This window comes from Dendrobates tinctorius, unplaced genomic scaffold, assembly GCF_039654945.1.
Source record: "Dendrobates tinctorius isolate UK_male_01 unplaced genomic scaffold, ASM3965494v1 ptg000016l, whole genome shotgun sequence".
Lineage (NCBI taxonomy): Eukaryota > Metazoa > Chordata > Amphibia > Anura > Dendrobatidae > Dendrobates > Dendrobates tinctorius.
In genome coordinates, this window is record NW_027361684.1 from 56,075,637 (window position 1) to 56,090,774 (window position 15,138).

At 46.3% G+C, this 15,138-nt stretch overlaps 1 protein-coding gene across 2 annotated transcripts in view; it reads left to right on the top strand.

Moving 5' to 3' along the window:
• Window positions 1–12,976, top strand: part of ADGRG2 (adhesion G protein-coupled receptor G2) — a 231,688-nt gene extending 218,712 nt beyond the window's left edge. For both annotated transcript variants that reach the window (XM_073565881.1, XM_073565882.1), the window contains 2 exons: window positions 7,397–7,549; window positions 11,155–12,976. In XM_073565881.1, the coding sequence (XP_073421982.1) occupies window positions 7,397–7,549; window positions 11,155–11,321 (320 nt within the window). In that variant the 3' untranslated portion in view covers window positions 11,322–12,976. The remainder of the gene's footprint in view (window positions 1–7,396; window positions 7,550–11,154) is intronic.
• Window positions 12,977–15,138: the final 2,162 nt, after the last annotated feature.

A 15,138-nucleotide genomic window follows, 5' to 3' on the forward strand; every position in this document is an offset into this window, starting at 1 on the left:
CCTTCCTTCACCAGACTTTAACCCAGAGCTCTCCTGAGCTGCTCTCTGTAGTTCCTTCCTTCACCAGTCTTGGTTGGAAATGAGCAATATCACCAACACCTGCTCATAGACCATGTGACCCTATATAGGAAAAGGGAATGGTCAAATGATCAGGGGCAAAAAGCTGCTATAACCCCACTGACCACCGGGGGCAAAAGGCAAAGCAAAGAAAACATCAGGTGCAATGACCCTAACGGCCACCGGGGGCAAAACTAGAACTGAAACCACACAGCTTAAGGAAAAAAAAAGGTTACTAGTGCTTTTATCTGTCATGATCCAGCATGGATCATGACAGAGACTTGATTACACACAGGTGGATTATATTTATCATCATTAGTCATTTAGGACAACATTGGATCATTCAGAGATCCACAATGAACTTCTGGAGTGAGTTTGCTGCACTGAAAGTAAAGGGGCAGAATAGGGCTAGTTTCACGCTAGCGTTTTTGAGCGCAGCAACGGCCTGCGCACGGCCGCCGCTAAGCCCCGCCCCCTGCCGCGCCTCCGCCGGTAGCTCCGCCTACCGGCACATGACGCTGCATGCGTCCTGCGTTCCCTATCTTTATCACTGGGGGCGCAGGCCGTGCGCAGTATGCGTTTGGCGGAGCATGCGCCTTTTTGACGGTGCGCCGGCGCAACCAAACTGCAGCAGGTTGCGTTTGGCGCAGGACCCATGCGCCGCCAAACGCATATACGGGTAATTTAGGCTTAGATACAGTGTTTTGAATGCCACTTATTACAATGTTGCGGAAGACAAAAAAAACGTAATTCTGGATTTTCTATTTTTCTCCTGTTATGCCATTTACTAATCAAATTAATTTATTTCATATTTTGATAAATCGGACATTTCTGAACACAGTGATAATAAATATGTATATATTTTTTATTACCGTTTTATTTTCAATAAGGCAAAAGGAAGGTGATTTGAACATTTGTATTTTTTTTATTTTTTTCATATTTTTTTTTTTACTTTTTTTTGTCAACTTTAACTTTATTTAATAGTCCCCTTAGGAGACTTGAAGCTGAGATTGTCCAGTCACCCATGTTACACATAGCACTGTTATACATAGCATGTTAATGCATGAGCACTGCTATGTAAAGCAGAAGTTACGATCTCCTATGGCCTTCAGAGGAGTATCGTAATGACAGGTACGTGGGTCTTCTGCACACCCCCGGCTGTCATGACAAACAGTTGGCTCCCCGCGATCATGTGACAGGGGTGCTGATGGGCAGCCGAAATGAGGTGTTTCTGCTTGTTCAATCCCTCTTTTTAAATAAGAGATTGACAGTGGGATTTAACTGGTTTACAGCCGTGGGTAGAGCTGCGATCTACCCTCACGAGAAAATGCACACTAAATCAGAGCATTCGTATATACTGCAGTCTAAACCATATACTGTAGAATAGATGGAATGTCATATATAAGTATATACTTGCTAAAAGGGATAAATGGCAGACCATTCAGATAAGAGACTAGTTTATGGGGAGGAAAAACCGAACAAAAACGTCATAACAATGGTAGGACAAAAATTGAAGATATAAAAAAAATATATAAGTCAGGGGATTTATTCCAAAACGCGCGTCGGGGCTCATTCCTGCATCCACCCACCTGAACGCACAGGTAATATCACTGATTTTGTCATGTCACGTTAGTGCTTTCCCGCCTGTATTTGTTATTTAACATAGACTGGGACAGAGTTTGTATATCTGAGTACTGGCCTTTTACACTTTTGCACAGTACAGTATGATCTAACTAGACAATTAAATATACCCATTGTGGATTTATACACTGCACAGTGTTTCAGTTGATCATACTGCCATCCCAGCACAGCTCACAGTATATCTTACTCATTGATTTTTTTTTGTTTGCATGGATCTACCATATACATGTATATATCTTTTCACCAATCAGATACAGTGTTCTTGTCTTTTATATACAAGCATGTTGTCTTCATACTAACACTATTATTATTATTATTTATTGTTATAGCGCCATTTATTCCATGGCGCTTTACATGTGAGGGGGGTATACATAAAAACAAGTACAATAATCTTAAACAATACAAGTCATAACTGGTACAGGAGGAGAGAGGACCCTGCCCGCGAGGGCTCACAATCTTCAAGGGATGGGTGATAATACAGTAGGCGAGGGTAGAGCTGGTCGTGCAGCGGTTTGGTCGATCGGTGGTTACTGCAGGTTATAGGCTTGTCGGAAGAGGTGGGTCTTCAGGCTCTTTTTGAAGGTTTCGATGGTAGGTGAGAGTCTGATATGTTGTGGTAGAGAGTTCCAGAGTAGGGGTGATGCGCGAGAGAAATCTTGTATGCGATTGTGGGAAGAGGAGATAAGAGGGGAGTAGAGAAGGAGATCTTGTGAGGATCGGAGGTTGCGTGCAGGAAAGTACCGGGAGACGAGGTCACAGATGTATGGAGGAGACAAGTTGTGGATGGCTTTGTATGTCATGGTTAGGGTTTTGTAATGGAGTCTCTGGGCAATTGGGAGCCAGTGAAGGGATTGACAGAGGGGAGAAGCTGGGGAATAGCGGGGGGACAGGTGGATTAGTCGGGCAGCAGAGTTTAGAATAGATTGGAGGGGTGCGAGAGTGTTTGAGGGGAGGCCGCAGAGCATGAGGTTGCAGTAGTCAAGGCGAGAGATGATGAGGGCATGGACTAGGGTTTTTGCAGATTCTTGGGTGAGGAATGAACGGATGCGTGAAATATTTTTGAGTTGAAGTCGGCAGGAAGTGGAAAGGGTTTGGATATGTGGTTTGAAGGAGAGATCAGCATCAAGGATTACTCCGAGGCAGCGAGCTTGTGGGACTGGGGAGAGTGGGCAGTCATTTACTGTAATTGATAGGTTCGTAGGGGGGGTCACGTGAGATGGGGGAAAGATGATGAATTCTGTTTTGTCCATGTTGAGTTTCAGATATCTAGTGGAGAAGAAGGATGAAATAGTGGACAGACATTGAGGGATTCTGGTTAGTAGGGAGGTGATATCTGGTCCAGAGATGTAGATCTGTGTGTCATCAGCATAAAGATGATACTGAAAGCCATGAGATTCTATGAGCTGTCCCAGGCCAAAGGTGTAAATAGAGAACAGCAGGGGCCCTAGGACTGAACCTTGTGGGACTCCGACAGATAGGGGGCGAGGTGAGGAGGTGGTGTGTGAGTGGGAGACGCTGAATGTCCGGTCTGTTAGGTATGATGAGATCCAGGAGAGGGCCAAGTCTGTGATGCCGAGGGATGAGAGGGTCTGTAATAATAGGGAATGGTCCACTGTGTCAAAGGCAGCCGACAGGTCCAGGAGGAGGAGGACAGAGTAGTGTCGCTTGCTCTTGGCAGTTAAGAGGTCATTGGTGACCTTAGTAAGGGCAGTTTCAGTGGAGTGGTGTGACCGGAAGCCAGATTGTAAGCGGTCGAAGAGGGAGCAAGAAGAGAGATGGGAGGACAGTTCAAGGTAGACGTGTTGTTCCAGTAGCTTGGAGGCGTATGGGAGAAGTGATATAGGGCGATAGCTAGATACAGAGGATGGGTCAAGAGAGGGCTTTTTGAGGATAGGTGTGATGGAGGCATGTTTAAAGCTTGAGGGGAAAACACCAGTTGTTAGTGATAGGTTGAAGAGATGGGTTAGGGTTGGGATGAAGACTGTGGTGAGGTTTGGGATGAAGTGGGATGGGATCGGGTCGAGTGCACAGGTGGTGAGATGTGATCTTGAGAGTAGAGTGGAGAGTCGATCTTCTGTAATGGTGGAGAAGTTGGTTTTGAAGGTGGAGGGCTGGGAAGTCGGGAGGAAGGGCTCTGGGGGTTGTTGACCAAAACTGTCCCTGATGTTATCAATTTTCTGCTTGAAAAATGAGGCAAAGTCTTCAGCTGAGATGAGTGGGGAGGGAGGAGGTGCTGGGGGGCGGAGGAGAGAATTGAAGGTGTTGAATAACTGTTTAGGGTTGTGAGACAGGGAGGATATGAGAGATGAGAAGTAGGTTTGTTTAGCTGTGGCGAGTGTGGTCTTGAAAGTAGTGAGGGACTGTTTGAATGCGATGAAATGCTCGTTGGAGTGGGATCTTTTCCATCTGCGCTCAGCAGCCCTGGAAGCTCGCCTCAGCTCTTTGGTCAGGCTGGTGTGCCAGGGCTGTCTGTTGATTTTGCGAGTTTTGGTATGTGTAAGTGGGGCAGTGGATTCCAAAGCTACAGCTATTGTGGTGTTATATAGAGCGGCAGCGTCATCCGCATTGTGTAAGGAACTTATATCTGTAAGAGGGAGGAGGGATTCAGAGAATGAGTGTAGGTCAAGGTGTTTAAGATTCCTGCGAGGGTGTGAAAGTTTGTGGGGTGGGGATTGTAGACATGGAGTGAAGAGGGAGGAGAATGTGAGCAGGTTGTGGTCAGAGAGAGGAAGAGGTGAGTTAGAGAGGTTAGATAGGGAGCAGAGGCGGGTGAAGATGAGGTCCAGTGTGTGGCCATCTTTGTGGGTGGCTGTAGAAGACCATTGAGTGAGGCCGAAGGAGGAAGTGAGACATAGAAGTTTAGTGGCAGCTGAGAGGGAAGTGTCAATGGGGATGTTGAAGTCGCCCATGATGATAGTAGGGATGTCCGCGGAAAGGAAATGAAGTAACCAGGTGGTGAAGTGGTCAAAGAAGGTGGTGGCTGGCCCTGGGGGGCGGTAGATGACAGCCAGTTGGAGGTTGGAGGGGGAGTAGATGCGCACAGAGTGCACCTCAAAGGAAGGGAGGGTAACAGAGGGTGGCAGTGGGATTGGGGTGAAGGAGCAGGTATCTGACAGGAGAAAACCAACTCCTCCACCATGTTTGCTGCTGGGGCGGGGGGTGTGAGAAAGGTGGAAGCCGCCATACGAAAGTGCAGCAGGAGAGGCTGTGTCAGAAGGGGTGAGCCAGGTTTCGGTGATGGCGAGGAAGGAGAGTTTGGTAGTAACAAAAAGATCATGGATGTAGGAAAGCTTGTTGCAGACAGAGCGAGCGTTCCACAGAGCTCCTGTTAGTGGGACTGGGGAAGCGGGGGCTGGGTGAATGGGTATAAGGTTGGAGAGGTTACGGAAGGTTGTGATAGAGCGTGGATGGGAGGTAGAAATGACTGTGGGAATGTGGTGAGGAGGACCAGGATTTGGAGAGATATCACCAGCAGTGAGAAGGAGCAGAGAAAGTGTTAGCAGGTGGGAGCAGGAGAGGGCATGAGGGGGCTGTCTGTGTTTGGAGACAGAGGATTGTATGTTAAGGAACAGTTTTGAGGCGGAGGTGAGGTGGATGGGGAGGATTGAAGAAGAGATGAACAGTTCCTTACTAGGAGTAGGGATTAGGGGAATTAGCAGAAAGTGAAGGATTATTGGGGTGAAAGTGAAAACAAACAGAAACATTGTTTACAGTGACTGTGTCCAGTTACCTTCAGTTCCCTTCTGGTTCAATTCTGGTTTTAATTCTTAAATTAATCTTCACACTTCTAGCACACACTTATAGCAATCACATGATTCATTCTAATCATGGCCAATTGTGAGTGCCTGAACTAGCACTTTTTTTTATATCATTACTCATTTATATGTGTTGATTTTGCACCACTCACTTACCAAGCTTCCCATGTGATTACTGCGCCTTACATTTGTGGTCTTTTTAGTGGTTGCAGGTACCTTTGTGTGCTGAAAGTGCCATTACTTGCCTACCTTTTTACTGTTTGCCTCAATAAATATTATATTTTTTATATCTTCAATATATCTTCAATTTTTGTCCTACCATTTGTTATGACCTTGTTGTTTGATTTTTCCTCCTCGGCTGTTAAAGACACATGATGACTGATTAAATCAGCTGTCATGTGTGGGAACAGATGCAGGCTTAGCTTCGGAGCCCGGATCAGTCAGGAGCACAACATATAATGTAAATATATGTCATATGTCGTGATGGGGTAAATTCTAATTTACAAAAGTAAAGACACCTGCCAGTGGATTAGCTATAAATTAGGGTTGATCGAACAGCTTTGGATAAGAGCTTATCCAAATAGCTATAGCGCTTACCAAATAGCTGCATCGGGAACCCGGATACCCAGAGCGCTCCTGATAATCAGCTGTTTGGCTCCGCAGCTGCATGTGTAGCGGCTGTTTCACTGTCACAACATGTGTATGGAGAGCCCAATAAACAGGCTCTCCATGCATGTGTTGTGACTGTCACACAACCACTACACATGCTGCTGCGGAGCCGAACAGCTGATCATCGGAAGCGCTCCAGGTATCCGGGTTCCCGATGCAGCTATACGGTAAGTGCTATAGCTATTCGGATAAGCTCTTATCCAAAGTTATTCGATCAACCCTACTATAATTGTGTTCAAGTGTGTGACACAAAAAACAGAGGGCCTCTCCAGAAGAACACTAATATGGGTGACTTTAGTCTCCAATAGTTGACATTCAAAAACAGACATTTCACATATGGTGCATATGCCCCAAGATGGTTCTAACGTGATTAGCTTGATTGATGGCTCTGCAGCTGCATGTGTAGTGGTTGTGTGACAGTCACAACACATGCATGGAGAGCCTGTTTGTTGGGCTCTCCATACATGTTCTGTGACAGTGAAACAGCCGCTACAATTGCAACTGCGGAGCCAAACAGCTTATTATCAGGAGCGCTCCGGGTATCTGGGTAGCCGATGCAGCTATTCGGTAAGATGGTTATAACATGATTAGCTTGATTGATGGCTCACTGTCTAAGTTTTTTGCAGTGCACGTGACATCACACAGATTGTGAGTTATCAATCAGGCTAAAGAGGCTGGTGCAGGCAGGAATGGTCATGGACCGCTTGTGCCTGCTATTTTCTTGCTTCTGGTGATGTCAGTTCGACAGAGCAGCTTCTTCTCTTCTGCTCTGTCGACGTGGCATCATTGCCAAAGCAATACTAATTGACAGCCAGCTCTCCACTGCCTAACTGAGGAGAACGGGCTGTCAATCAGCATCATGTCGACAGTGACGCCCCATCAAAAGACCAGAACAGAATAGAAAGAGCTTCTCTGTTGATGTGAGGTCAAAGAAAGCAAGAAAGTCCTCGCCTGAGCAAGTAGAGATTGTCACAGGGAGCAACAGGCATTTAGTTAGCAACTACCTGCTGGTAAGTTCTTAGCCCGATACGAAAAAATAACCAAAGTCCCAGATAACCCTAAAGTCCCCCAAAAATCCTGATTTCTTTGGAATGCAGCAACAGATAGAAGACATAAAAGTGTATATGGATTTAGCTTTCAAAAACCTTCATGCCTATATAAGCAGTGTGGGGTTTTGATCTTAAAAATGGATTGTTTTGGTTTGGTGATGTCTCTTGTAACTACATAATTATAGTTGCATATAATTCAATTACATTTTATTATGTTTCATTTAGACTGGAGTAAAACAGCTACAAACAAATTAAGGAAACAGACTTCAAAGCAAGGAATATCCAGCAGTTCCAGCAACTCCATTCAGTCATCTAGTAATACTAATTCTACAACATTACTAGTGTCCAATGAGTACTCGCTGCACCCCAATGGAAACGGTGAGCTTTGTATGCTTTCTTTCTGGCTTGAAAATGTTTTAAAATTGATTGGCCAGAGATGTCAGCAGTCTTGGCAGGCCAATAGGCAGAACTTTCCACTGTTTTTAGGCCAACTAAATTTGCTGACATTAGGGAAAGATGATTCAGCACTGGCCACCCCCCTCACCTCTTCACACACACTTGCTGGCCTCACAGCAGCTGCATGATGTGCCCACTGCCAGTTCATGGCGCGCCCACTGCCAGTTCATGGCGCGCCCACTGCCAGTTCATGGCGCGCCCACTGCCAGTTCATGGTGCGCCCACTGCCAGTTCATGGTGCGCCCACTGCAAGTTCATGATGTGCTCACTGCCAGTTCATGGTGCACTCACTGCCTGTTCATGATGTGCCCACTGCCAGTTCATGGTGCACCCACTGACAGTTCATGATGTGCCCACTGCCAGTTCATGGTGCACCCACCGCCAGTTCATGATGTGCCCACTGCCAATTCATGGTGCGCCCACTGCCAGTTCATGATGTGCCCACTGTCAGTTCATGGTGCACTCACTGCCAGTTCATGGTGCGCCCACTGCCAGTTCATGATGTGCCCACTGCCAGTTCATGATGCACTCACTGCCTGTTCATGATGTGCCTACTGCCAGTTCATGGTGCACCCACTGCCAGTTCATGATGTGCCTACTGCCAGTTCATGGTGCACCCACTGCCAGTTCATGGTGCACCCACTGCCAGTTCATGATGTGCCCACTGCCAGTTCATGGTGCGCTCAATGCCAGTTCATGTTGCACCCACTGCCAGTTCATGGTGTGCCCACTGCCAGTTCATGGTGTGCCCACTGCCAGTTCATGATGTGCCCACTGCCAGTTCATGATGTGCCCACTGTCAGTTCATGATGTGCCAACTGCCAGTTCATGATGTGCCCATTGCCAGTTCATGGTGCACTCACTGCCAGTTCATGATGTGCCCATTGCCAGTTCATGGTGCACTCACTGCCAGTTCATGGTGTGCCTACTGCCAATTCACGATGTGCCTACTGCCAGTTCATGATGTACCCACTGCCAGTTCATGGTGCACCCACTGCCAGTTCTTAATGTGCCCACTACCAGTTCACGGTTCACCCACTCCCAGTTCATGATGCACCCACTGCCAGTTCATGATGCGTCCAATGCCAGTTCATGGTGCACCCACTGTCAGTTCATGATGCACCCACTGCCAGTTCATGGTGCACCCCACTGTCAGTTCATGATGTGCTCACTGCCAGTTCATGCTGCACCCACTGCCAGTTCATGATGCATCCAATGCCAATTCATGGTGCACCCACCCCACTGTCAGTTCATGGTGCACCCACTGTCAATTTATGATGCGCCCACTGCCAGTTCATGATGCGCCCACTGCCAGTTCATGGTGCACTCACTGCCAGGTCATGATGTGCCCACTGCCAGTTCATGGTGCAGTCACTGCCAGTTCATCATGTGCCCTCTGTCAGTTTATGATGTGCCCTCTGTCAGTTTATGATGTGCCTACTGCCAGTTCATGGTGCACTCACTGCCAGTTCATGTGCCCACTGCCAGTTCATGGTGCACTCAGTGCCAGTTCATGATGTGCCCACTACCAGTTCATGGTTCACCCACTGCCAGCTCATGATGTGCCCACTGCTAGTTCATGGTGCACCTACTGTCAGTTCATGATGTGCCCACTGCCAGGTCATGATGAACCCACTGCCAGTTCATGATGTGTCCAATGCCAGTTCATGGTGCTCCCACTGCCAGTTCATGATGTGCCCATTGCCAGTTCATGGTGCACTCGCTGCCAGTTCATGGTGTGCCTACTGCCAATTCATGATGTGCCCACTGTCAGTTCATGATGTACCCACTGCCAGTTCATGGTGCACCCACTGCCAGTTCTTAATGTGCCCACTACCAGTTCACGGTTCACCCACTCCCAGTTCATGATGCACCCACTGCCAGTTCATGATGCGTCCAATGCCAGTTCATGGTGCACCCACTGTCAGTTCATGATGCACCCACTGCCAGTTCATGGTGCACCCCACTGTCAGTTCATGATGTGCTCACTGCCAGTTCATGCTGCACCCACTGCCAGTTCATGATGCATCCAATGCCAATTCATGGTGCACCCACCCCACTGTCAGTTCATGGTGCACCCACTGTCAATTTATGATGCGCCCACTGCCAGTTCATGATGCGCCCACTGCCAGTTCATGGTGCACTCACTGCCAGGTCATGATGTGCCCACTGCCAGTTCATGGTGCAGTCACTGCCAGTTCATGATGTGCCCTCTGTCAGTTTATGATGTGCCCTCTGTCAGTTTATGATGTGCCTACTGCCAGTTCATGGTGCACTCACTGCCAGTTCATGTGCCCACTGCCAGTTCATGGTGCACTCAGTGCCAGTTCATGATGTGCCCACTACCAGTTCATGGTTCACCCACTGCCAGCTCATGATGTGCCCACTGCTAGTTCATGGTGCACCTACTGTCAGTTCATGATGTGCCCACTGCCAGGTCATGATGAACCCACTGCCAGTTCATGATGTGTCCAATGCCAGTTCATGGTGCTCCCACTGCCAGTTCATGATGTGCCCATTGCCAGTTCATGGTGCACTCGCTGCCAGTTCATGGTGTGCCTACTGCCAATTCATGATGTGCCCACTGTCAGTTCATGATGTGCCTACTGCCAGTTCATGATGCACCCACTGCCAGTTCATGATGCACCCACTGCCAGTTCATGATGTGCCCACTGCCAGTTCATGGTGCACCCACTGTCAGCTCATGGTGCACCCCACTGTCAGTTCATAATGTGCTCACTGCCAGTTCATGCTACGCCCACTGCCAGTTCATGATGTGTCCAATGCCAATTCATGGTGCACCCACTGTCAGTTCATGATGTGCCCACGGCCAGTTCATGGTGCGCCCACTGCCAGTTCATGATGTGCCCACTGCCAGTTCATGATGCACCCACTGCCAGTTCATCGTGCACTCACTGCCAGGTCATGCTGTGCCCACTGCCAGTTCATGATGTGCCCACTGCCAGATCAAGGTGCAGTTACTGCCAGTTCATGATGCGCCTACTGCCAGTTCATGGTGCACCCACTGCCAGTTCATGGTGCACTCGCTGCCAGTTCATGGTGCACTCACTGCCAGTTCATGTGCCCACTGCCAGTACATGGTGCACTCAGTGCCAGTTCATGATGTGCCCACTACCAGTTCATGGTTCACCCACTGCCAGTTCATGATGTGCCCACTGCTAGTTCATGGTGCACCTACAGTCAATTCATGATGTGCCCACTGCCAGTTCATGATGTGCCCACTGTCAGTTCATGGTGCGCCCACTGCCAGTTCATGGTGCATCCACTGCGAGTTCATGATGTGCCCACTGCCAGTTCATGGTGCACCCACTGCGAGTTCATGATGTGCCCACTGCCATGGGCCAAACAAAACTGTTCACACCAGTGGGAAATGAAAATCTGACATTTTTACTGATGGAGTAATCAAAAACAACATAAATGCTTTTATAAAAATTTAAAAATTGAACAAAATAGAAATTCTGGTATTTAGTTTTCCAACTGATCCTATAAATTCTCTATTTTTTAAGGCAATGCAATTAAGGAGAGAAATGGTGTTTCCTTCATGCTCCAGAATGGTGAGATGCCACTTCAAGAATTTCCCGGAAGACTGTCTACCACAAATGGTGATGTACAACAGAATTCTTTGAGAAGGACTTCCAACAAAGGAAGCGTACATTTTATTGATCAGATCTAGCTGGATCTTACGCTCATTTTCCATGAAGCTTGGACTGGGAATCCTGCACTCTAGATGTGAGAATGCTAGCAGCTTGTGTATTTCAGACATTCATGAAACGTAGCTGCCTTGGACTATCAAGCACGGCTGAAATTAGAGCACATGATACAAAGTCGATGTTACCCTAAACAAACTTGTCGAAACCAATTGACAAGAGCTGAAATTTGTGAACAAGAGGAGTTTAATAGAATGTGGGAAACACAAGAAATAACATTTTATGCCTTCTTCAGCACATTATCCACTTTTCTTTACTGTATTTTTATATTTAATTTATGCATTGTTAAGTTTAATATAATTGTTTGTATGAAGACTTGGCCTGTAAGATGTATTATTATTAGTTTAGGCTTACTAAATGACATTTTTTAGTAGTTGTGAGTACTATAGGCCTTTTCTTTTCCATTGTTTCCATTATTTTTCTAAAAAAACTGAATTTAGCTTTTGTCCTCTAAGACAATACTGCCACTGATATGGAATTCCTGATTTTTTTTTTAGAGTCTCCTTAGACGATGTGATATCATTAAAGGGGTGTTGTGTTAGAATTTAGCCCCAAAATTCATTGGTACGATGAAGAATGATACATTGCAATAGCTATGTTCCTGACCAAACATGTCATTTTGCATATTTGCACATATTATTGAAGTTTGCCGAATTTTGCTTATCACGTGTACAAATAAGCTCTGCATAAAAAACAATGGCACCTGTATAAAGTGCTATGCACACATTGGAAGAGGTGCATCACCCATCTAATCTGTTACACACTTAAAGCTACACTTCTGAGCCTGACAAAGGTACTTAACAGATGGATACTGGAATATACATTGGGGGTGGTGTGGACATTTTCCAGAATATCTTATTTATAGATTATGTATTTTTTTTTTTTTAAAGTGAATAGTGCTTTGAATACCTGTTTATTTCTGAAGAATAACCTGGCTTGTAAGATAACTCTTACCAACCTTGCCGCTTGTCTTGGGTTTTGCTGAATCAAACAATTAAACCTTTTATATGTGCAATTCATTGAAACCATTCTCTTGTGGTCTTGCATAGGAATATGCATATTATATAGGGCACAAATCATTTTTATGATGTACACTACTACACAAATGAAAAGCTAGAATTTCTCATTTACAAGTCATGCTCTTATTAAATATGTACATATACGAGTATGATTTTTTTTTTTATTTCAAAATGTAATGTTTTGCTGCTGAATAAATTATCATTTAACTTAACTATGTCTACCTATGTATATGATACATTATTCCAGTGTAACATTAATATGCATCTACTGTTTTTAGAAGAACTAGATTCCCATATTCGATTTTAGGTAGAACTGGAAAATAGGTATAAATTAGGACCGTATTCAGGTGTTATCCAGATGCATTATTATATGACACCAAATTATATTACCTTTTGTGGAAATTTAAGTTTGAGTTTTCCCCAAGAAATCTGAGCCAATATGCATGTGTCTCTTAAATGGAAACTGAAGGCATGGTTTGTAGAGGTATTCATGTTGCACTAAACATTCATAAATGGAATGGTACAGAAATATTATTTTTTATGGACTTTTGTTATTATTTCTCACTTCCATCATTCCTCTGAATACAGCAGATTTAAGATTTTCTAATATTGCATTCTTGTTTTAATATTTTTAAAAGTTACGGCAGTATAAAATGTTACCAAAATGAATATAGTGTTCCTGGATAATTTCCAATAGCTTTGTGAGTTGTACATGAAAACAATCCAATACAGCTTTAGGACAGGGGAATGTCTGGGGGGAGAGGGCCGTAGGGCATTTGCTTTGGGTGTAGCCGGCAGGGGGCATTGTTGGACCGCCTTATAATTAAGTCTTTCAGGCCTATAAAGTGAAATTGAAGCCCTGCCTGCCGTTTCTTCTGGGTCTGGGTACCAACAGTAGTGTGATGAGGTCTGCTGATCACGCTGCTGACGTCAATATCATGCGCCGCATAGGTTGTTAATGTCAGCCCAGTAAGTGCTCCAATAGAGCTGAAGAAGTTCGAGGATTTCTAGTAATAGGCAATCTTGTGAAGGGACAGTATAGAGCAGCGTTGGCGAACCTATAGTACCAGAGGGGGCACGTAGAGCCCTCCTGGTGGGCATGCGCGCCGTCTCCTCAGCACTAGTGCTGCCACCACTCTCCTCAGCCCGCTCGCATCTCCCTCATCACTAGCGCTGCGGCTACTCTCCTCTGCACGAGCGCCCTCCCATCACGCCACACGCACTCCTATCAGTCTGCGTGCGTGATGAGGAGGGTGAGGGTGGCAACGCTAGTAATCAGGGGGATGGTGCATGGGTATCTAATGAGCATCCACTACCATGGGTATCAAAAATTTTCATGGATGGCATAAGGCACTTAAATATGGCGCTGATGAGCCTCTCATACCACCCAATGAACCACCACTGGGCTGATGCTAATACTGCCTGGGGACACAGTGAGACTATACATAAGTAAAGGCTTTACCCTATATGAGAGATTTAAACAATTTCCCATTATCCTATTAGAGGACGTTTTCCTCCTGAAAACATCCGGCCATATCTGGCCATCCATGACATTTTTTGATACCCATGGGAGTGGATGCTCATTAGATGCAATTAATACAAATAAGCAATTTGGGTCAATTTACCCACTGATCATTTAACTATACCTCTTGCAGGTGTACCCCAGTCTTCACGGCTGGTTTCTACCCCAACATATTGGAGTGTGTTTACTGAGCAGTCGGTACTTGATGAAGGTCCACTCTGGGACCGAAACGTTGTTTTGTACTGCATTAAAATTTTCATAATCATCAAAAGTTGAGAGCCAAGTTTTCTCTTGATATTAAACAGTATTCAGCACTATGTGGGCACATTATACAGTATGGATCCATTACTGTATGGAAGTCAATACAGGGCCCTGTAATACTGAATGGAGCACTATGTGGGGCCAATTAAACTTTATGCAGGACTATGTGGGGCCCTGTAACGAATGGAAGCGGAGGCAGAGATGGTGAAGTTCACAATCGTTTTTTATTTTTAAAGTGGAACCTCGGGACCACGGTTTGGGCGGCTCCGAAGGGGGCGTAACTAGTGAGCCCCGGGTACCCGTAGTAAAGCCCCTCAGACAGGACCAGAATGGAATACCCGGAGGACACAGGTGCTATCTCCAGTTAGACCCCGGACATGTGGCAGCTGTCCCAGCGGGACAAAAAGGGATAACAGAAATGACAGCAGAGTTCGTAATAAGACGGGTCCTGGATCCGGGTGGATGGTGTGTAGCTGGCTCCAGTAACCTTGACTCCGTTCTCAGACTCGGATGGCTTTCGCCCAAATGATTGCAGGTATAACCAGGGTTATCAGGATTCAGATATTTCTGTGGCGACAGACAGCATAAGAAAGTGCACAAAGACTGCTACGCAGCGCAGACAGGTTAGCAACAGAACCGGATGTAGCAATGATTGATACTCGTTGCTCCGGAGCTCTCCCTATGGAGGAGAGGCCAGAAATAGCAGCCAGTGCGCTGCCATTGGATAATTGCTTATTTTGAAAAACGCACGCTGTCCCTTTAAGCCAGGGGGGCGTGCGAGCGTGCCCTAATAGCTCTGGCTGAAGACCTGCTGACAGGCCGCCAGGAGGTGGGGGAAGGGGAGAGAACTGAACGCTGAGAAGCAGGATGGAAGCAGCAGCAGACCGAGGCGCAGAGCCAGGACAGGGACCGGGTGTAACAGGCCCATTGTACTGTATGGATGACTATGTGGAGCCTTTGTACTGTATGGAGGATGTTTTG